We start from the raw sequence: 23,228 nt of genomic DNA on the forward strand, positions 1-23,228 counted from the left end.
CCTGACTACGGGTGCTGCCTGTGCAGAGTTTGTACGTTCTCCCTGTGAGCGCGTGGGTTTTCTCCGGGTGCTCTGATTTCCTCCCACACTCCAAAGACGTACAGGTTTGTAGGTTAATTGGCTGAGGTAAAATTGTTATTGTCTCTCAAGTGTAGGATAGTGAGGGGTGATCGCTGAGACGTGGACTTGGTGAACAACAGGGCTTGTTTCCGCACTGTATATCTAACGTTTAAAGCCTAAAATCTGACAAACACCAAACATGGGGGCACCCATACAAACCGGCACAAACTAGATACAAGAATGTGGTTATGAAACATTCAATGGAATATCCAATGATCTCTGGAATCTGAACTTGACTTGAACTTGAGAAGAAACGGCTGCCTGTGATTGGGATCGAATGCTCGACTGGTTTTGCCCTTTCCCGGCTCTGTGACTCACTCTGTACCATCAGATTCCTTCCCGTCGAGCCACCAGGTGACCATCTCACCCTTCCCCTGAAAGAAAAGCATAGCATGTAGTCTCAGTGATACAAAGACAAAGAGGTGCAGCCTGAAAATAGGCCCTTCGGCCCACCAAGTCCAAGCAATCTGAGTCCAAGATACTGGTCTCTACTCGGAAGTTAAACAAACTCAAAGCAAATTCACTTTGAAGATTTCTCTCTTCATTCCACCCTAGAATTTATTTCAGGCTATGGAAATGACTGGGATCATTTCTTGTTCATCCCTTGCTACAATAATTGAGCAGCAACTACCATTGGCAGGTCTGGAGTCTCCCACTTAGACCATAGTCATACAGTGCAGAAACAGGCCCTTCAGCCCAACTTGGCCATGCCGACCATCATGCCTCATCTAAGCTCGTCCCATTTACCTAAGCCTGGCCCATATTCCTCTAAATCTTTTCCATCCATGTACCTCTCCAAATATTTTTAAAATGTTGTTGAAGGGTCCCAACCCAAAACGTCACCTCTCCATGTTCTCTAGCCTGTTGCCCGATCTGCTGAGTTACTCCAGCACCTTGTATCGATTTTTAAGCCTGTTCGCTGTTTAATGTTGAAACTCCAGGCTGCCATTATAGGATTGAACTCATGCCTCCAGAGAGATGGGCTGGGCCTCTGGTTGCAAGTCCAGTAACCTAACCACTGTATCACCAAAGTAAAGTGGGAACAGCTCCATCCAAGTCCTCAAGAAATTGCAGAGAGTTGTGGACGCAGCCCAGACCATCACACAGACCAAACTCCCTTCATTAATTCCATCTACACTTCACGCTGCCTCGGCAAGGCCAGCAGCATAATCAAAGACCAGTCTAACTCCGGTCACTCCCTCTTCTCCCCTCATCAGGCAAGATGTTCAGAAGTGTGAAAACGTACACCTCCAGATAATCAGACAGTTTCTTCCCAGCTGTTATCAGGTAACCAAACCATCCTATCACCAACTACAGAGCGGTACTGATCGTCCATCTAACTCATCAGAGACCCTCGGACTATCTTTAATCAGATTTTACTGGACTTTATCTTGCTCTAACATTATTCCCTTCATCGTGTGTCTATACACTGTGGACGTCTCGATTGTAAACATGTACAGTCATTTTGCTAACTGGATAGCACACAACAAGAAAGCTTTTCACTGTACCTCGGCACATGTGATAATAATAAACGGAATTAAAGTGTGCTGATGACTTGATGGGCATATTTCAAGCCCTTATCAAAGCCAGTACATGGATAGAGTGGATGTGGAGAGGATGTTTCCACTAGTGGGAGAGTCACAGTCTCAGAATTAAAGGACGTTCCTTCGGAAGGAGATGAGGAGGAATTTCTTTAGTCAGAGGGTGGCGAATCCATGGAATTCATTACCACAGAAGGCTGTAGAGGCCAAGTCAATGGATATTTTTAAGGCAGATTCTTTATTCGTACGGGTGTCAGGGGTTTGGGGAGAAGACAGGAGAATTGGGTTAGGGGGGAGAGATATTGTCTTTCTGCTGACTGGTTATCACGTAACAAAAACTTTTCACTGTACCTTGGTACACATGACAATAAACTAAAGTGAGTAGATAGATCAGTCAGAATGGCGGAATAGACTCAATGTGCCAAATGGTCTCATTCTGCACCTGGAACGTATGAACCTATGGAATAAATAATGTATGGAATAATGTAATAGAAATATTAATTCGGTGACCAGTCATACCTTCACGAGCTGTGTGCCACGACAGGTAAGGAGGTAACCGCCAATTTCCTTCAGCAGATCTGACGAGCTGGAGCTACATTGAATTTTGAGTGCTGGAAAGGAAAGTTTGCAACCATCAACATTCATGAAATTAATCAGCGTATTTCTATGTGTACAATCCAATGGAGACACAAGGAACTGCAGATGTTGGAATCTTGAGCAATAACCAAAGTGCTGGAAGAACTCAATGGATCTGGTAGCCTCTGTGGATGGACTGGACTGATGACGTTTTGGGTCAGGACCATTCTGATGCAGTTGGGGGAGAAAGCTGGAAAGGAGCCACCCTGCTCCTTTCCTCTCCGCCTGACACTCATCCCCAATCCAGAATCCCACAATTTCCCCTGTATTAATCCCCCCTCTATCCCTCCCTCCGTCCCCTCCCACCCATATCCCTCCCTCTAGCTTTACATTTCATTCCCCCCCCCCCTCTCCTTATCTGACACTCTTTTGTCTCCTTTTCACCTCCAGAGTTTGTCTCTCACTCCACCCATTGGGCAATCACATCCTCTCACCTGTATCCACCTATCACTTGCCAGTCTTTGTCCTTACTGCTCCATCAGTCGGAAGAAGGGTCCGAATCTGAAACGCCGTCTGTCCTTTCTCTCCACAGGTGTTGCCTAACCTGCTGAATCCCTCCAGTGCATTTTGTTTGTATAATCCAAAATTGGAATTAGTAACATTAATGGACACAGATATTTCCTTCATCTCCTACTTCTCTTTTACATTAATTTATTCACACATTCGGTTGATCGCTTGACGCAAATCGTTTTGTCAACTGTTATTAATAAATAAAGCCTGTGGAACAACTGTGACCATTCCCTCTCCTGCGTCAGTCATAGAAACATAGAAAGTAGGTGCAGGAGGAGGCCATTCGGCCCTTCGAGCCAGCACCGCCATTCAATATAATCATGGCTGATCAACCAGAATCAGTACCCCGTTCCTGCTTTTTTCCCCATTACCCTTCATTCCATTAACCCTAAGAGCTATATCTAACTCTCTCTTGAATAAATCTAGTGAATTGGCCTCCACTGCTTTCTGTGGCAGAGAATTCCACAGATTCACAACTCTCTGGGTGAAAAGATTTTTCCTCATCTCAGTCCAAATGGTCATCCCCTTATTCTGAAACTTTGACCCTTGGTTCTGGACTTTCCCAACATCGGGAACATTTTTCCTGCATCTCGTCTGTCCACTCCCTTAATAATTATGTGTTTCTATAAGATCCCCTCTCATCCTTCTAATTTCCAGTGAATATAAGCCCAGTCGATCCATTCTTTCATCACATGTCAGTCCCGCCATCCCGGGAATTAACCTGGTGAACCTACGCTGTACAGTCACTGTCCGATTATCTTGTGCTACCGAAGGAGTTGGAAGGTCTGTAGCTGTTGATGAATGTGGTTATGAGCTCATGTCCCACCCCAGAGATATAAGCCCAATCCTCCAGGCCATCACCTCCATTGAAGAACTGAGGTAGGGCCATACGGTCAGAGGTGCCTTAGTTTAGGTGTTCTTTGTAAACGGCGCCAAAATATGGTGACTGCATTTGTACGTTGTGTAAAAGAATTTCACTGTGCTGTGCATACGTGAGAATAAACCATTGAACCTTTGAGTGCAAAGAATAGTAGATCACACTGAGGCAATGCACTGGACTTGCCACGTTTCCAGCATCATGTTGTATCCTTCAAGTGTCAACGTTCTTGAAAATGTTGAGTCTTAACTTGGCCTTACATTCGCTGAATCTCACAGTTCAGATTGCTGTCTCTCAAACATCAACCTTCCTGATATCTGTACAATCACCCCTATACAATGACGCACTGCTTGACCTCACCCTGTCAAGGTTTTGTTGAAAAATGTTTGTTTTATGCTTGGTTTTATCCATCCTTTCTGTATAGCTACTACTCTCTTGTCCAGATTACCTTCCTCTGCACCCTCTCCAGAGCCTCCACATCCTTCCTGTAATGGGACAACCAGAATTGCACGCAATACTCCAAATGTATCCCGACCAAAGTTTGCCCTGTTTTGGGAAGAAACTCCTTATGCAGGCAGAACATCCATGGCTGGGACACGTGGCCAGAAGGAAGGACCAGGCTGCTGCTCATCCAGCAACTGGACAATGGAGAGGAGGATGGAGGGAGGGAGTCGGCAACAGCGGCCGCAAGGATCAAGGCCCCCTAAGAGTGTTATGAACCAGGGTCTTACCTTCCGCGCCCTCAAGGCTGGCTGTGGGAGGCACCCCTCGGGCACGAGGGCTGAATGCCGGGCGAGGAGAGGGACGATGGTTCGCTGGACGATCTGGATGGAGGAGACGGCCGGAGACCCTGCAGCAGCCTGGGACATGAGATCGAGTGCACGGATCGGACTGGACTTTGACCAGATGGTGGTGTATCTGTGGAATTTATTGCCACGGACGGCTGTGGAGGCCAAGTCAATGGATATCTTGAAGGCAGAGATTGACAGATTCTTGATTAGTATGGGTGTCAGGATTATGGGGAGAAGGCAGGAGAATGGAGTTGAGAGGGGGATAGATCACCCATGATTCAATGGCGGAAAAGACTCGATGGGCCAAATGGCCTAATTCTGCTCCTAGAACGCATGAACTTGTAAATGGCACAAAGACCTGGCGACTCTTGCATGCGGTCTCAGTGGATTATTTCTACACACTTTGTACTAATTAGGGATTGTGCTTAGTTAGGTATGGGCGATACTTTACTGAACTGTATGCAAGAAAAGAATTTTGCCTTACATCTGCACATGTGATAATAGACAATAGACAATAGGTGCAGGAGTAGGCCATTCGGCCCTTCGAGCCAGCACCATTGACCATTGGCCCAGTCCTGATGACCGTGCATCTCATTAGAGAATCTACCTTCACTGGTTGACTCCATTCTTGACGCAGTGTTCACCGTGTCTCCAAATAAACAGTATCGAGGCATCTTGGTTCCAACCACACCAGCCACAACAGGACCTTGCAAGATGAGCAAAGGCAAAAAGATGAAAGATTTCTTTATTTCAAAAATTCTTAATATATGTGCAAACCAAAAACCGTACACAATCTCAATACAATTTAATGTCCCGACATATAGCTGGTGGCATATTCAGTATCCACCTATTACTTGCTCAGCTTTGTCCTGCCCCAATCTCTCTCCCACCCCAGCACCACCAACAGTCAGAAGAAAGGTCCCAACACAAAATGTTTGGGATACTTTAAGGGGGTTCAGAATGCTTTGGGAATTTTGGGAGATTCATGGTAGTTCGAAAGTTATAGGAGCAGAATTAGGCCATTAGGCCCATCGAGCCCCCTCCATGGAGTGGGATGCTGATGGAGTTTGTGATGGCTTTGTGATGGATCGTGTTTTGTAACTTGGCTTGGTTTTGGGCTCAATGTTAGCATGGCGTTGTGCGGAAGCTTTGGTCTTTGGAGTTGCTGTGAGGCTCCAGGCAGATAGGGTTAGTCCTAGGATTACGGTATGTTGGGTTAGGATTAGGTATTGGATGCATTGTGAATAGGTTCAGGGTTTGTGTGCATGTGGGAAGGGGCTGAGAGTGCATGTGGAGATCGTGGTGCCTTAGAACTGGAGTTGGAGACTGGGGTTTGGGTAGAGTAATCACATTAAGCTTAGGACTAGGGTGCATTAGCAATGCATAAAAATGGAGGTACTGTCAAGGTGCATTTTTGGATGGCATTTGTGCTTGGACTAGGGCTGGAATTGGGTGCATTAAGGGTTAGGGTACATTAGTATCAGGACTGGCGTTCGGGTGAATAAGGAATGGGTTAGGATAATAACCCATCAAAATTATATTGAATTAGGGATATAGTTAAGTGGGTTATAGTTATGGCAGATTCATGACAGGTTATGATGAGTTAGCAGTGGGTTATGGTGAGGATAAGTTAGCAATGGGTTATGGTCAGGGCCAGGGTGAGTTAGTGATAGGTTAGTGATGAGTTGTGATCAAGTTGCTTCAACAATGAATGGGTTAAGGAACGAAGAAGGGTCTCGATCTGAAACGTCACCCATTCCTTCTCTCCAGAGATGCTGCCTGTCCAGCTGAGTTACTCCAGCTTTTTGTGTCTATCTTAGGGTTTAGGATGGAATGAGTCAGTGATAGGTTCTGATCAGGGTACAAATCCCAGTGCCCACAAAGGGTGGTGGGTGCATGGAACGAGCTGCTGGAGGAGGCAGTTGAGGCAGGTACTAACTAACGCGATGTTTAAGAAACATTTAGACAGGTACACGGATAGGACAGATTGAAAGGGATATGGGTCAAGCACAGGCAGATGGGACCAGTGTAGTTGGGGCACGTTGGCTGGTGCGGGCAAGTTGGGCTGAAGGTTCACCCCTGCACCAGCCCCGTTACCTGAGTGAATTCCGGCCCGGATCTTCAGTCTGACGTCGGGCTGGTGTGGGATGACGAAGGACCTGCAGACGGAGACCAGGTCCAGGGCCATGCTGGCGATCTCGGCCACATGGTTCAGCCCGTTCTCGTTGGGCACCCCTGAAACCACCATGTCTGCAGAGAGAGATATGTGAGACAAAGCCGTCAACTCCAGGCCACCAAGACCTCCCTCCACCTGCGTACCAACACTGATCCTCCGGCACTTTGCATTTTGCCTGACATAATTTTATTGAAGGAAGACACCAAGTACTGGAGTAACTGAGCAGGTCAGGCATCATCTTTGGAGAACTTGGATAGGTGACGTTTCGGGTCGAGACCCTTCTTCAGACCCAAAACGTCACCTATCCATCTTCTCAAGAGATGCTGCCTGACCTGTTATTACTCCAGCACTTTGTGTCTACCTTTGATATAAGCCAGCATCTGCAGTTCTTTCTTGTTACATTATATCATTTGATTGAAGAAACACTTTGATTGAGTCATAGAGTCATAGAGTGATACAGTGTGGAAACAGGCCCATCAGCCCAACTCGCTCACACCCAACAATGTCCCAGCTACACGAGTCCCACTTGCCTGCGCTTGGTCCATATCCCTCCAAACCTGTCCTATCCATGTACCTGTCTAATTGTTTCTTATACGATGGGATAGTCCCAGCCTCAACTACCTCCTCTGGCAGCTTGTTTCATACACCCACCACCCTTTGTGTGAAAAAGATAACCCTCAAATTCCTATTAAATCTTTTCCTCTTCACCTTGAACCTATGTCCTCTGGTCCTCGATTCCCCTACTCTGGGCATGAGACTCTGTGTATCTACCCAATCTATTCCTCTCATGATTTTATACACCTTTATAAGATCCCCCCTCATCCTCCTGTGCTCCGTGGAATAGAGACCCAGCCTACTCAACCTCTCCCTATAGCTTACACCCTCCAGTCCTGGCAAATCCTCGTACATCTGTTCTGAATCCTTTCAAGCTTCTCTGTCAAGCTTCTCAAGTTTGCGGATGACTCAACCCTCATTGGACTGAACCAGGATGGGGAGGAATCTGCCTACAGACAGGAAGTGACACAGCTGGCGTCCTGATGCCATCGCAACAACCTGGAGCTCAATGCTCTCAGGACATTGTAGACTTTGGGAGAGCACCCCCTCCCCTCCCCCCACTCCCCATACCCCCTGCCTTCTCCCCATACCCCCTGACTCCACTATCCTTAAGAGCTCTATCTAGCTCTCTCTTGAATGCATTCAGAGAATTGGCCTCCACTGCCTTCTGAGGCAGAGAATTCCACAGATTCACAACTCTCTGACTGAAAAAGTTTTTCCTCATCTCAGTTCTAAATGGCCTACCCCTTATTCTTAAACTGTGGCCCCTTGTTCTGGACTCCCCCAACATTGGGAACATGTTTCCTGCCTCTAACGTGTCCAACCCCTTAATAATCTTACACGTTTCGATAAGATCTCCTCTCACCCTTCTAAATTCCAGTGTATACAAGCCTAGTCGCTCCAGTCTTTCAACATATGATAGTCCTGCCATTCCGGGAATTAGCCTAGTAAACCTACGCTGCACGCAGTCAATAGCAAGAATATCCTTCCTCAAATTTGGAGACCAAAACTGCACACAGTATTCCAGGTGCGGTCTCACTAGGGCCCTGTACAACTACAGAAGGACCTCTTTGCTCCTATATTCAACTCCTCTGTGTTATGAAGGCCAACATTCCATTGGCTTTCTTCACTGCCTGCTGTACCTGCATGCTTCCTTTCAGTGACTGATGCACTAGGATACCCAGATCTTGTTGTACGTTCCCTGTTCCTGACTTGACACCATTCAGATAATACTCTGCCTTCCTATTCTTACCACCAAAGTGGATAACCTCACACTTATCCACGTTAAACTGCATCTGCCATGCATCCGCCCACTCACACAACCTGTCCAAGTCACGTGTTTACTGTATGTTCGTGTTGTTACTTGCGAGTGGAGCACCAAGGCACATTCTTTGTATGTACATACTTGGCCAATAAACTTATTCATTCATTCATTCATTCATTCATTCATTCATTCATTTATTTCAAGCTTGAGAATATCTTTCCTATAACATTGTGCCCATAACTGAACACAATATTCTAAAAGCGGTCTCACCAAAGTGTTACACAACTGCAACATGACCACCCACCTTCTATACTGAATACTCTGACTGATGAATGCCAAAGTGCCCAAAGCCTTTTTGACCACCTTATCTACCTGAAAGATTAAAAGATGCAGCATGGAAGCAGGTCCATGCTGACCATCGATCATCTGTTTATGCTAGCTCTATGATATCCCACTTTCTCATCACTCCCGACGCACTGGAGGCAATTTACAGATGGCCGATTAACCTTGAAACCCCCACGTCTTTAGGAGGAAACTGGAGCACCGGGAGGAAACCCACGTGCTCACAGGGAGAACGTATAAACTCTGCTCAGGCAGCACCCAAGGTCAGGATGGAACCCGGGTCCCTGTTGCTGTGAGGCAGCGGCTCTACCCGCTGCACCACTAGGACCACTCTTTACCAAGGGCAAAGCGCAAAGACAGAAAACGGTGCCAATCAAGATCCTGGAGGGCCGCACACGGCGGAGGTTTCCCGACAGGCCTTGGGGCACTGCCAAACCCCGGCAGAGGCCTGGTTCTCCTGCCTGGAGAGGGACCTGCTCGGCTCCGAAGACCAGGAACTGGGAACCGGGAACCAGAGAGAAGGACGGAAGGAGTCGGCGATAGCTGCGGATGCTGGACAAAGGGCCGGGCCCTCAGGGTCGGCCACGGGAGGCGCCCTGGGGCACGAGGGGTGAGGGTGACTGGGCGAGGAGAGGGGACGACGGTTCACGGGACGATCCGGACGAAGGCGACAGCTGCAACGGGGCTTTATGGCCAACTGTGGCTGGGACTGTGGAATGGCACCGAAACCAGGCCCCTCTTGCATATGGAGACAGGGGCTGTTTCTATGCATTTGGTGCTGGGAGGGGATTGTACTTATGTCTGGCAAAATATCGCACAGAGCTGTACGCAAAAAGGAATTTCATTATGCTTTGGTACATGTGATAATAGAGGACCATCGATCCATTGAACCACCCATTGACCCATTGGCCCATTGACCCATTGGTCCATTTGTCCATTGAACCATTGGCCCATTGACCCATTGGCCCATTGGCCCATTGGCCCATTGATCAGATCACGCAGTCCACTCACAGGCATCTCCAATGGTCTCCACCTTGTAGACGTCATGGTTGTCGATGATGTCGTCGAAGGTGGTGTAAAGGCGGTTGAGGAAGTCTACCACTTGGTACGGAGTGCTGGCACTGGACAGCTGGGTGAAGCCAACAATGTCACTGTAGGGAGCAGACACCACCATTACCACCATCACCCACCCCACGTCACACCACATGCTCAGCATCACATTCTGCCCATGAGCTTTTAGTGTAGTTTAGAGATACAGGGTTGAAACAAGAACAATTAGGAGATTGCATGTGAGGTCGTGAAGTCAAAGTGCGTGACGCATGGAGTTATCTCAAGCCATCTGGAGGACATGGCAGCTTTGAGCATACACTACCAATACATGCAACAGGTACATTCTTACCTTTAAAAAGCCGCTAATGGGCCAATTTTTGTGCTGTACAAAATGGGGGAGAAGCAGGAGGATCTGGCGGAGGAGGAGGAACCGGGAGAAGGGCTGCCAAGCCCGCGGATGCAAGAAGCAGCTGGGCAGACATCTGGCCAGCTGGCGGGAGAAGGAGAAAGGTGGGCGGGAGAAGGAGAAAGGCGGCCAGGAAGGGAGACAGGAGAGCAAGGCCGAGAAGCAGGGGACTGCCGACCGGCTGGCGGGGGGAGAAGGAGGAGGAGGAGAGGAGGAGGAGGAGGAAAGGATGGGGTTAAGCGAGCTGGGAGAGGAGCAGCGGGTAGAACCTGAGCTGAGGGCCCTGAAGGGTCTGCAGGGGCAGAGGCAGTGAGCGCTGGAGGTCAGCGACCCACCTGAGGGCAAAGGGCTCAGGCCATGCTCGTCGGCCTTGGAGATGGAGGCGGTGGAAGATGAGGAGCCGAGAGTCGAGCCCGAAGCGGAGGCCGAGCAGCAGCGAGAGTTGGGCCAGGCGCTGGGAGTTGATGTGGAGACCAGGCCACGGCTCTGACTTGGATGAAGGGATTAAAAGTACCATTAGCAAATTTGCAGATGATACAAAGCTGGGTGGTAGTGTGAACTGTGAGGAAGATGCTATGAGGTTGCAGGGTGACTTGGACAGGTTGTGTGAGTGGGCGGATGCATGGCAAATGCAGTTTAATGTGGATAAGTGTGAGGTTATCCACTTTGTTGGTAAGAATAGGAAGGCAGAGTATTATCTGAATGGTGTCAAATTAGGAAAAGGGGACGTACAACGAGATCTGGGTGTCCTAGTGCAACAGTCACTGAAAGGAAGCATGCAGGTACAGCAGGCAGTGAAGAAAGCCAATGGAATGTTAGCCTTCATAACAAAGGGAGTTGAGTATAGGAACAAAGAGGTCCTTCTGCAGTTGTACAGAGCCCTAGTGAGACCGCACCTGGAGTACTGTGTGCAGTTTTGGTCTCCAAATTTGAGGAGAGATATTCTTGCTATTGAGGGCGTGCAGCGTAGGTTTACTATTTTCTTTTAAACCGGAATGGCGGGACTGTCATATGTTGAAAGACTGGAGCGACTAGGCTTGCATACATTCGAATTTAGAAGGATGAGAGGGGATCTTATCGAAACATAAGATTATTAAGGGGTTGGACACGTTAGAGGCAGGAAACATGTTCCCAATGTTGGGGGAGTCCAGAACAAGGGGCCACAGTTTAAGAATAAGGGGTAGGCCATTTAGAACTGAGATGAGGAAAAACTTTTTCTGTCAGAGTTGTGAATCTGTGGAATTCTCTGCCTCAGAAGGCAGTGGAGGCCAATTCTCTGAATGCATTCAAGAGAGAGCTAGATAGAGCTCTTAAGGATAGCGGAGTCAGGGGGTATGGGGAGAAGGCAGGAACGGGGTACTGATTGAGAATGATCAGCCATGATCACATTGAATAGCGGTGCTGGCTCGAAGGGCCGAATTGGCATACTTGGAATAAAGCGAGCCCGGCAAACACATTCTCATCGCCACAACCGCAATCCGCACGGACAACCTGCCTGAAATAGATGGTGGCGTTGGCGTAACTCTGCGCCTCCGAAGAAATCCCCTGGCGGAGGTTATCGGCCACAGCTCTGGGTAACATGCCTGGAAACAGCACACCGAGTCAAGTTACTGGCAGTCCCAGCAAGTTACAGACAGTGTCAACGACATAGCAAGTTACAGACAGTCCCAACGTCCCGGGAGAACAATGAATATGGAGACTATTACCCAGGGTAGTGTGAATGCACAGAGTGTTTTACCCAGGGCAGGGGAATAGATTGAGTGAATGCAGTATTTTACCCAGAGTTGGGGGAATGCATACTTTTACTCAGGGTAGGGGAATGGGTTTGGAGAATGTACAGTATTTTACCCAGTGTAGGGGAATCGGCAGTGTGAATGCAGAGTCCTTTTCCAGGCTAAGAGAATTGATAGGGTGGGTGCAGTCTTTCACCCAGGGTAAAGCAACAGATAGGGTGGATGCACAGTCGTTTACCCAGGTTAGGGGGTATATAGGGTGAATATACAGTGTATTTTACACAGTGTGGGGGAATAGATTGGGTGAAGGCACAGTATCTTTTACCCAGGGTAGAGGAATCAAGAACTAGCGGGTACAGGTTTAAGGTGAGAGGGGAAAGATTTAATAGGACTCTGAGGGGTAACTTTATCACAGAGGGTGGTGGGTGTATGGAACGAGCTGCTGTAGGTGGTAGTTGAGGCAGGGACTATATACAACATTTAAACAATACTTGAACAGGTACGTGCATAGGATTGAAGGATATGGGCCAAATGCTGGCCTTGGGACTAGTGTGGATGGGGCATGTTGATATTCATGGGCGACTTGTGCCGAAGAGACTGTGTCCATGCTGTGTGACTCTGTGACTCTAAAGTGCTGTATGGTGGGGGTGGGGGGGGTGGGGGGGTAACTGAGCTTCCTCACTATACAGCAGGGAGTCCGTCTTCTGCTTTTCCTGGAGTAGATCCTGAGTCCTCTCGGCAACGATGGCTTCCAGGTGCTTGCTGTACTTTTCCATCTGGAACAAAGGGCAAGGTCACAGGACATGGAGCATAGAACATGGACCATGGAACAGAACATAGAACATAGAGTGGAACGTAGAACATAGAACACGGAACATGGAACAGAACATACAACATAGAATCAAGGACATAGAACAGTACAGGACAGGAACAGGCCCTTCGGCCCACAATGTCAGTGCCAATCCTGATGCCAAGTTAAACTAATCTCTGCCTGCACATGATCTATATCCCACCATTCCATGCATCCATGTGCCTATCTAAAAGCCTCTTAAACACCACTATCATATCTGCCTGCACTTCCACTCCTGGCAGCATGTTCCAGGCCCCCACCACCCACTGTGAGCTGATTGCAACACAGAAGAGGGTCGGCGACATTAACAACGGCTCACGGACAGAATGTGATCTCAAACGTGGGGTAAAACTCAGGAATCTCAGAATAAAAATTACATCTGAGTCTTGCTTATCCAAACTTGTGAAGGCAAAGATAGACAAGCTGGAGTAACTCAGCGGGACAGGCAGCAAGTCTGTCCTCCTGAGTTACTCCAGCATTGTGTGTCTATGGTTTAAATCAGCATCTGCAGTTCCTTCATGCACACTTGTGAAGACGAACCTGAGCCGAAGGGCCTGTTTCTGAGCTGTCCACCTCTGTGACTTCTTCATGTGAACCGGAAGCAGGAGTAGGCCACCCGTCCCCTCAAGCCTATCCCACACTATCATGGTTGACCAAATTGCAACCTCAATGCCTCAACCCCAGCTACATTAGTAACCTTTCCCTCTGTTGCCAATCAAGAATCTGTCTCTTTGTGTCTTTACACCATTCATAGCCTCTGCGTCCACCTTCCTTTGAAATGAGAGTTTCATAGGTTCATGACCCTCCGTGAAGTAGAATTTGCCTCATATGTCCCACATCCCAAAGACGTGTGGGGTTGTAGGTTAATTGGTCTCTGTAATTGCCCCTGGTGTGTGGGGAGAAAGTGGGATAACATAGAGCGAGTATGAACAGGTGATAACTTGGTGGGTTGAAAGGCTTGTTGCCATGCTGTATCACTAAACTAAGCAAAACAATTACCTGGCCTTGTCTGCCCTCACCTCTCTTCCAGCTTCCTCCCCCCCCCACCCCCCCCCCCCCCCCCCCCAACAATACAATCAGTCTGAAGAAAACTCTCAAACCAAAATGTCACCTTTCCATGGTCGCCAGAGATGCTGCCAGACCTGCTGAGTTACTCCAGCACTTTGTGTCTTTTTTTGTAAACTAGCACCTGCAATCTCCGGCGTAACCAATTTTCATGTTTTTTTATGAAAGCCAGAAGTAATTAAAACTCAAGATAGGCACAAAGTGCTGGAGTAACTCAGCAGGTCTGGCAGCATCTCTGGAGAATGTGAATGGGTGATGATTCGGGTCAGGACCCATCCTTTTTCTCCAGAGATGCCGCCTGACCTGTTATGATTCCGGCACGTTGTGTCTATCTGTGTAAACCAGTGCTTCTTAAACTGGTGAATGGTTCACCCAAGGGCAAATGAAATTATTGTGGGGTGAATGAAACTAGAGAGGTTCTCTAGTTGAAACATAAGAACATTTAGTCAAGGGTGAATGAAATTTTGTGATAAAGACTCAAAGGTGAATGACACTGAAATAGTTTAAGAAGCACTGGGTTAAACTACCAAAGCAGTTCCTTGTTTCAATATGTTGCAACAATTAAAGTCCATTGACAGTCTGCATAGCTGGGACGGGGCTTTGTTAGCTGTCAGTCGGGAGTGTTTTGGGGGTGGGATCCATTGGAGATCCTGTGACCGAATGAAGGATGTTGTGGTCCAATGGGACTGGTCCATGATCACAGCTGAGTAGCTATTGGACCACACATGACCAACCAGAAAGATTGCTCATCCTTTAAGAGGATGAGGGGGGAATCTCATTGAAACTTACCGAATAGTGAAAGGCCTGGATAGAGTGGATGTCCTTTTATCAGAATAAAAGGAAGTTCCTTTACGAAGATGAGGAATTTCTTCAGTTAGAGGGTGGTGAATATGTGGAATCCTTTGCCATGAATTCTGTGGAGGCCAAGTCAATGGATGTTTTTAAGGCAGAGAGAGATAGTTCCTTGATTAGTACAGGTGTCAGGGTTATGGCGAGAAGGCAGGAGAATGGGGTTAGGAGGGAGAAATAGATCAGCCATGATTGAATGGCGGAGTAGACTTGATGGGCCGAATGGCCTAATTCCGCTTCTATCACATGACCTTATAATCACAGGAGAAGGATGAAACGTCCAAGGTTCTCACCAAGTTCATCATCATATCCACCGGGCTGACTTTATTGGGGTTCATCTTCTCAAGCATCTTCTTAATTTGTTCAAACGTTGGCCTCAGGAGAGAATTATGAGCCCAACACTTCTTTATCAACTTTGAAAAAGAAAATAGAAAAATATATCATAATGGCATTTAAAATCAAATAAATCAAATAGAATCTTACAATGACCCAAGGCAGAAAGAGGCCATTCAGCCCATTGAGTCGATGCTAGTTCTTTGTGTGAGCTCCAATTAGCCAATCTCATCACCCTGTAGGTTTTTGAAAATTTCTCAAATTCAATAAGCTACGATACAATAGATACAATATGATAGAACTTTAGTTATCCTAGGAAATCGGTCTGCCAACAGTCATAAAACACAAGATACATGAAACATGAAATTAAAGTGACGAGTGCAAAGGATTGTGGATGTGCAACGTTTGGTGGGGGGGGGGGGAGGGGGGAGTCTGTCTACCCCATGACTGAAGGGGGAGGAGTTGTATAGTTTGATAGCCACAAGAACAAAGGATCTCCTGTGGGGTTCTGTACTGCATCTTGGTGGAAGCGGAAATTGAAGCAGAACCCAATCATTTATCTCGGTGAGGGACCTTGGGGTCCAAGGCCACATCTTCCTGAAAGTGGCAGCACAAGTCGACTGGCTGGTAAACAAGGCATATCATATGCTTAGCTTCATTGGGCGAGACATTGATTTTAATAGTCAGGAAGTCATCTTGCAGTTCGATAAACCTTTGATATTTCATGCAGTTTTGGTCGCCCCATTACAAGAAGGATGTGGAGGCTTTGGAGAGAGTGCATGAGGTTTACCAGAATGCTACCTGGAATAGACGGTAATATCTATATGGAGAAGTTGGATAAACTTGGCTTATTTTCTCAGGAATGTTGGAGAAACACATCCCCCCCCACCCCCTCTCTTCTCTGTGCCCCACCTGAATGCACACCCATTTTCCCCTCTCCCCTTACTCTTTCACCATTCCACCTATATTCCTTCCTCTGGCTACACGTTTCATGCCTCTTCTATCCTTATCTCCTTATCTTGATTTTTTTGGATTTTAAGTTTTACTCTTTGTCCAACTATCTGGCAATTGAAAAAAACTCTCAACTGTACCCACCTATCACTTGCCAGCCTTTGACTTGCCCCCACCTCTCCTTCTAATTTCCCCTCACTCCCCACCCCACATATCACAATCAATCTGAAGAAGGGTCCTGACTTTGTCAGTAAAAGCTGGCGCAACCCCACATTAGATTCCTTAAAGAAAGTTTACGTGAGTGTAGGGCAAATATATATCTAGATATATCAGAGTCTGATGAAGGTTCCTGACCCGAAAAGTCACCTATCCATGTTCTCCAGAGATGTTGCTTCACCCGTTGAGTCACTCCAGCACTTTGTGTCTTATCCCGATGTATCTCCTCTGCACCCTCTTCACCACAGTCACATCCTTCCTATAGTGTGGCGACCAGAACTTCTCACTATACTCCAAGTGCAATGTACCCAATGTTTTGGACAACCGTAGCATGGTGCCCCAACTCTTATACACTACCGATGAAGGCAAGTGTGCAGAAGACCTACTTCCAAAATTCAGGTGAGTTACCTCAGCGTACTCCTCCGGGCTGGGAGAATCGATGTCGGACTTGTTGCCGTGTATCTCGGGAAGACTGGGTCGCCAGGTCAACTCCACCTTTGCCAGGTCAACATCATCCTTGACACAGAAAGGGTAAACGCAGTTTGGTGTGGGATCATCTTCCCAGCTGTTATCAGGCAACTGAATTATCCTTTCAACAATTAGAGAGCAGTCCTGACTTACCATCTACCTCATTGGGGACCCTCAGACTCTGTTGAATTGGACTTTAATGCATTTTGCCTTCAACTAAATGTTATTCCCTTTATCCTGTATCTGTGTACTGTGGATGGCTTGGTTGTAATCATGATTTTTGCCGACGGGATAGTTTGAGTTTGAGTTTAGTTTGTTTAGTTTGAGTTTAATTTCATAAGTTCATAAATTATAGGAGCAGAATTAGGCTTTTCGACCCATCAATTCTATCGATTCAATTCAATGCCATTCAATCTAGGTTGATTTATCTTTCCCTCTCAACCCCATTCTCCTGCCTTCTCCCCAATGACCCCTGACACTTGTACGGATCAAGAATCTGTCAATCTCTCTGCCTTCAAAATATCCATTGACTTGGCCTCCACAGCCTTCTGTGGCAATGAATTCCACAGATTCACCACCCTCGGACTGAAGAAATTCCTCCACGTCTCCTTTCTAAAGTTATGTCCCTTTATTCTGAGGCTGTGCCCTCTGGTTCTAGATTCTCTCACTAGAGAAAACTACCTCTCCACATACATTCTATCCAGGCCTTTCATTACTTGGTAAGTTTCAATGAGGTCCCCCTACACCCTTCACTGTAGCGAGGCACAGTGAAAAGCTATTGCGTTCTAACAAAAAATAGCAACGGGATAGCGCGCAACAAAAGAGCTATTCCCCATACCTTGGTACACGTGACAATAATAAACCAAGCCCAGGAGACTCTTTGTGTGCTGGTCACAGAAGTGGGTCTGCAATCACGCATTTTCATGGTGATCACAATCCACTCTTTTAAACCTCTACTCCAACAGCATTTCTTACTTTAACTCATCTTATTCCCTTTATCCTGTATCTGTACACTGTGAGAACGCACACCTCCAGATTCAGGGGCAGTTTCTTCACAGCTGTTATCAGGCAACTGAACCATCCTACCACAACTAGAGAGCCGTGCTGAACTACTATCTACCTCATGGGTGACCCTCGGACGATCCTTGATCGGACCTTGCTGGCTTTACCTTGCACTAAGTGTTATTCCCTTATCATGTAGAAGGATGAGGGGGGATCTTATTGAAACATATAAGATAATTAGGGGATTGGACACATTAGAGGCGGATAACATGTTCCCAATGTTGGGGGAGTCCAGAACAAGGGGCCACAGTTTAAGAATAAGGGGTAGGCCATTTAGAACGGAGATGAGGAAGAACTTTTTCAGTCAGAGGGTGGTGAAGGTGTGGAATTCTCTGCCTCAGAAGGCAGTGGAGGCCAGTTCGTTGGATGCTTTCAAGAGAGAGCTGGATAGAGCTCTTAAGGATAGCGGAGTGAGGGGGTATGGGGAGAAGGCAGGAACGGGGTACTGATTGAGAGTGATCAGCCATGATCGCATTGAATGGCGGTGCTGGCTCGAAGGGCTGAATGGCCTACTCCTGCACCTATTGTCTATTGTCTATTGTCTATTGTCTATTGTCTATGTATCTATACTCTGTGAATGGCTTGATTGTAATCATGTATTATCTTGTCTGGTTAGCACCCAACAAAACATTTTCACTGTGCCTCGGTACACGTGACAATAAACTGAACTCAACTAAACTAAACTAAATTAAACTAGTACATGAATTGTAACATCAAATTGGCAATCAAGAAAGTATTGTACATACAGGCAATGGGTCACTCCGTGTTGCGATTTCAAGCAGTATTATGGAGTAGCTGGAAATACAGAGACAATACAGAGTTTTTAAAAGGTTGCTAGCTTATGGTCACTTGGTAAATGGGAATAGCATAGATAGGCCATCTTGGTCAACATGGACGAAATAGGCCGAAGGGCCTGTTTCCGTGCTGTATGACTCTAACAGCATAAAAACAAATACAGTTTATGCTGCAATCAAACAATCTGGGTCTTATAAATAATGAACACCCTTCCATTCAATGAACAAGGCATCAGCTCTATCTTGGTTTTACAGACTGAGTCTATTGGGAAACACCAGTAAGTGTGAGATAACCTCAGTGGTTCAGGCAGCATCTGTGCAGGAAACTCTACAATCTGTGCTCAAGATTACAGCATCCGCAGTCAATAGTCAGAGTCATACAGCACCGAAACAGGCCCTTCTGCCCAACTTCCCCATGCTGACCAAGGTGCCCCATCTACACTGGGAATCTAGACTTGTGTCTGTCTGTCCATTCCATCCACATATGATGCTTGACAAACTGAGTTCCTCTAACACACCGGCGCAGCAGGTAGAGCCGCTGCCTCTCAGCACCACAGATCCGATCCTGATGTCGGGTACTGTCCATGAGGAGTTTGCACGATCACCCAGTGGCCGCGTGGGTTTCCTCCCATGCACTCCGGTTTCCACCCACATCCCAAAGACCTGTGGGTTTGCAGGTTAATTGACCCTCTGTAAATTGCCCCTCGTGTGTAGGAGGTTGATGAGGAAGTGGGATAATGTCGGACTACAGTGAACGGTGATCGATGGTCGGTGTGGACGATGGACTGGAGGACCTGTTCCATGCTGTTCCATTAAACTAAAATAAACTAAAATAAACTAAATTGAACTTACAACTAAAGTAAACTGAACTAAAAACTAAAAACTTATCTCTTGCTTTGTGCATCTGTAATTTCTTGAGTCTCCAATATTTCCTAGTTTGATGCAGCGTCATTTCTGATTCTCTCTTTAAAGATGCTCCCTGACCTGCTGAATGTTTCCATTATTTTGTTTTCATCTCATATTTTCAGCATCTACACTCACTCCACCAATCTGCCAATATGTATCCACCTATCACTTGCCAGGCTTTGTCCCACCTTCACCTCTCTTCCAGCTTTCTTACCGCTACTCCACCAGACTAAAGAAAGGGCCCGAAACATTGCCTGTCCATTCCCTCCGCAGCTGTTGCCTGACCCACTGAGTTCCTCCAGCACTTTGGCTTTTGCAATGGGAACGGGAGTTGAAGCTACAGAGGTCTCACCTGTAAACATCCACTGTTGGACACATGTTCAATGAGATCCCTGCGATCACCTCGGGAGCACAGTGTATGCGGCTTGCTCTCGGAATAAAGGCATCGGTAAGGTCCTCGAAATCGTCCCTCCTGTAGAGTGCCAGCCCGTGATCTACACAAATATCAGACCACCACGTGAGTTAACAAAGCAGATGTGAATTATAAATTTTAAAGGACATTTGGACAGATGTCAGATGGACAGATAAGGAGCATTCAGAGGATATGGGCCAAATGCAGGTAAAATTGGAATGACCCCCAATTTGCCAAAGATAGACACAAAATACTAGAGTAACTCGGCAGGTATTTATTTCACAAAATGCTGGAGTAACTCAGCAGGTCAGGCAACATCTCAGGAGAGAAGGAATGGGTGACGTTTCGAGTCTCTACCCTTCTTCAGTCTCGACCCGAAACGTCACCCATTCCTTCTCTCCTGAGATGCTGCCTGACCTGCTGAGTTACTCCAGCATTTTGTGAAATAAATACCTTCGATTTGTACCAGCATCTGCAGTTATTTTCTTACACTAGAGTAACTCAGCAGGTCAGACCGCATCTCTGGAGAACATAGATAGGTGACATTTCAGAGACCCTTTTTCAGATCCAAAAAGTCATCGATCCATTTTCTCCAGAAATGCCTCTGACCCACTGAGTTACTCCAGTATTTTGTGTCTATCTTTGATGTAAACCAGCATCTGCAGTTCCTTTTTATTCCATATTAGACTAATATGCCAATTTTGGTCAGCACAGACAAAGTAGGCTAAAGGCCCTGTTTCATTTGAGTTGAGTTGAATTTAGTTTATTTTCATGTGTGCCAAGGTACAGTGAAAAGCTTTGGTTGCGTGATAACCAGTCAGCGGAAAGACAATACATGATCACAATCGAGCCACCTACAGTGTACAGATACATGATAATTACATGAATAACGTTTAGTGCAAGATAGAGTTCAGTAAAGTCCGATCAAAGATAGTCCGAGGGTCTCCAATGAGGTGGAAAGCAGTTCAGAACTGCTCTCTGGTTGTGGTAGGATGGTTCAGTTGGGCCTGATAACAGCTGGGAAGAAATTGGAGGTGTGCGTTTTCACACTTCTGTACCTTTTGCCTGATGGGAGAGAGGAGAAGAGGGAGTGGCCGGGATGCGACTGGTCCTTGATTGTGCTGCTGGCCTTGCCGAGGCAGCGTGAGGTGTAGATGGAGTCAATGGAAGGGAGGTTGGTTTGTGCGTTCTGCTCCATGTCTCCAGGTGGAAAGGACGGTGAGATGCCAGGGACTCACAAGCGCTGAGGTTACCTGCGATCTTGCACACCCATCGATCGTCGACAACACAGTTGGTTGACTGCAGTCTTCCGTGGTAGATCTTGTGGTGGTGCAGGTAGGCCATGCCACGTGCAATATCAGTGGCAAAGGACAATCTGAAGCAACAAAGGATGCACAGTCATACAGGAGCATCAACAGAGAGAGAAAGCTGTTCAAACCCCTCCACCACCTCTACATACGTTGTGCCTGGAGACTACGTACGTTGCCTTTTGCAATGTCAGCAAGACTTGGACCAACAGGTTGTCTCAAGGGAAGAGATATTAATGATGGAGGTAGTGGGTGGGAGGTGTGTTGAGAGTGAGGAATGGAGGGAGGGGAGGGTAGGGAAGAGTGTCCAAGTTTTCCACCAAGAGGAGAACTTTGAGGAGGAAGAGAAGCAAAAGGTAAAGGCTCGGAGGGAAGGTAATGTTGTTGTAGGTTTAGGTTTATTGTAGTCAGATCAGACATACCAATACCATACATAAATATAATCAAGTCAAACTCATGTACAATAGTTAGAACAAAGGGGAAGATACAGAGCGCAGAATATAGTTCTCAGCATTGTAGCGCATCAGTTCCAGACACAAAGACCAATGTCCGCAATGGGGTAGATGTGAATTGGACAGAGCCTTAGCTTATGGAAGGGCCATCAGAAACCTAATAAGAGAAGGGAACAGAGGATATGTTTCCACTAATGGGAGTGTCTAGGGCATAGTCTCGAAATAATAGGAGGTACCTTTAAAAAGGAGATGAGGAGGAATGTCTTTAGTCTGAATCTGTGGCATTCATTGCCGCAGACGGCTATGGAGGCCAAGTCAGTGGATATTTTTAAAGCAGAGATTGACAGGTTCTTGATTAGTAAGGTCGTCTAAGATTATGGCAGGAAAATGGGGTTGAGAGGAACAGATAGATCAGCAATGAATGAATGGTGTAGTAGACTCTATCAAACGAATGGCCTCATTCTTCTTGCATGACTTATGAACTGATGAAGGGAAGAAGTTACCTGAACCCCCAGTTCAAGGGAATGTCATCTTTGAAGAGGACGTCAGACAGACTGCCTTTTGGACAATATTCGGTGACAATGGTAACGTTGGGGACCTCCACAGTGCCGCCGATAAACTTGCACAGGTTTGGATGATCCAGCTCCCTGCAACAATGACAAATGGTATTGCACTTCATTTGCCACTTGTGCCGAGGTACAGTGAAATCCATTTTTATGTACAGTTCAGTACATCAATACCTAAGCATTTAGATACATCTTAGATAAGCATCTCAGATACAGTACACGTATACAGCAGTAGTATAGAAGTGCAAGCAACAAAAGGAATGTGCAATATTTACCACAGAGCAGCATTCTGTTGTGACCCCAGCACGGTCCATTAAATAACCTACATCCTAATCTCAACTCATGTCATGGTGCTGAACAAACAGATGCTGGAAACACCCAGCAGAACGAGCAGCATCTATGGATCCTGTACTTCAGTGAGCCCAAACGTAGACTGGACAACCATTTCGCTGCACACTTCAGTTTACTTCACTTTACCTTGCCTGGGGTCATCTGTTGCCGGCCCTGACTGATCCTGGTCTTTTCTCACCGCCAGCTCCTCATCCCTACCCCCACCCTCTGTCTATCAACTCCCCGCTCCCTCCTCGTCTCTGTTCTCTTATTATCTGCCATGCACTGAGAATAGAAGGGCAGCACGGTGGCGCAGCGGTAGAGTTGCTGCCTTACAGCGAATGCAGCGCCAGAGACTCAGGTTCGATCCTGACTACGGGCGCCGTCTGTACGGAGTTTGTACGTTCTCCCCATGACCTGCATGGGTTTTCTCCGAGATCTTCGGTTTCCTCCCACACTCCAAAGACGTGCAGGTATGTAGGTTAATTGACTGGGTAAATGTAAAAATTGTCCCGTGTGTGTGTAGGATAATGTTAATGTGCGGGGATCGCTGGGCAGCGCGGACTCGGTGGGCCGAAGGGCCTGTTTCCGCACTGTATCTCTAAATAGTCCTTACAATAAAACTCAAGAATCAGGAGTGCATAATTGCCATCTACACTGGAACAG

General features: G+C 46.9%; 1 protein-coding gene across 1 annotated transcript in view; it reads right to left on the reverse strand.

Annotated features, from left to right (window-relative positions):
• Positions 1-434: 434 nt before the first annotated feature.
• LOC144598193 (atrial natriuretic peptide receptor 2-like) overlaps positions 435-23,228 on the reverse strand; it is a 36,676-nt gene continuing 13,882 nt past the window's right edge. The window contains exons 11-24 of the mRNA XM_078408083.1: positions 22,170-22,313; positions 21,161-21,282; positions 19,848-19,989; positions 18,542-18,590; positions 17,839-17,853; positions 16,674-16,760; positions 15,059-15,178; positions 12,684-12,777; positions 11,764-11,851; positions 9,824-9,963; positions 6,573-6,725; positions 5,083-5,181; positions 2,181-2,272; positions 435-494 (exon numbers count right to left, since the gene is read on the reverse strand). Of these exons, the coding sequence (XP_078264209.1) occupies positions 435-494; positions 2,181-2,272; positions 5,083-5,181; positions 6,573-6,725; positions 9,824-9,963; positions 11,764-11,851; positions 12,684-12,777; positions 15,059-15,178; positions 16,674-16,760; positions 17,839-17,853; positions 18,542-18,590; positions 19,848-19,989; positions 21,161-21,282; positions 22,170-22,313 (1,405 nt within the window). The remainder of the gene's footprint in view (positions 495-2,180; positions 2,273-5,082; positions 5,182-6,572; positions 6,726-9,823; positions 9,964-11,763; positions 11,852-12,683; positions 12,778-15,058; positions 15,179-16,673; positions 16,761-17,838; positions 17,854-18,541; positions 18,591-19,847; positions 19,990-21,160; positions 21,283-22,169; positions 22,314-23,228) is intronic.

Source organism: Rhinoraja longicauda, chromosome 11, assembly GCF_053455715.1.
Source record: "Rhinoraja longicauda isolate Sanriku21f chromosome 11, sRhiLon1.1, whole genome shotgun sequence".
NCBI lineage: Eukaryota > Metazoa > Chordata > Chondrichthyes > Rajiformes > Arhynchobatidae > Rhinoraja > Rhinoraja longicauda.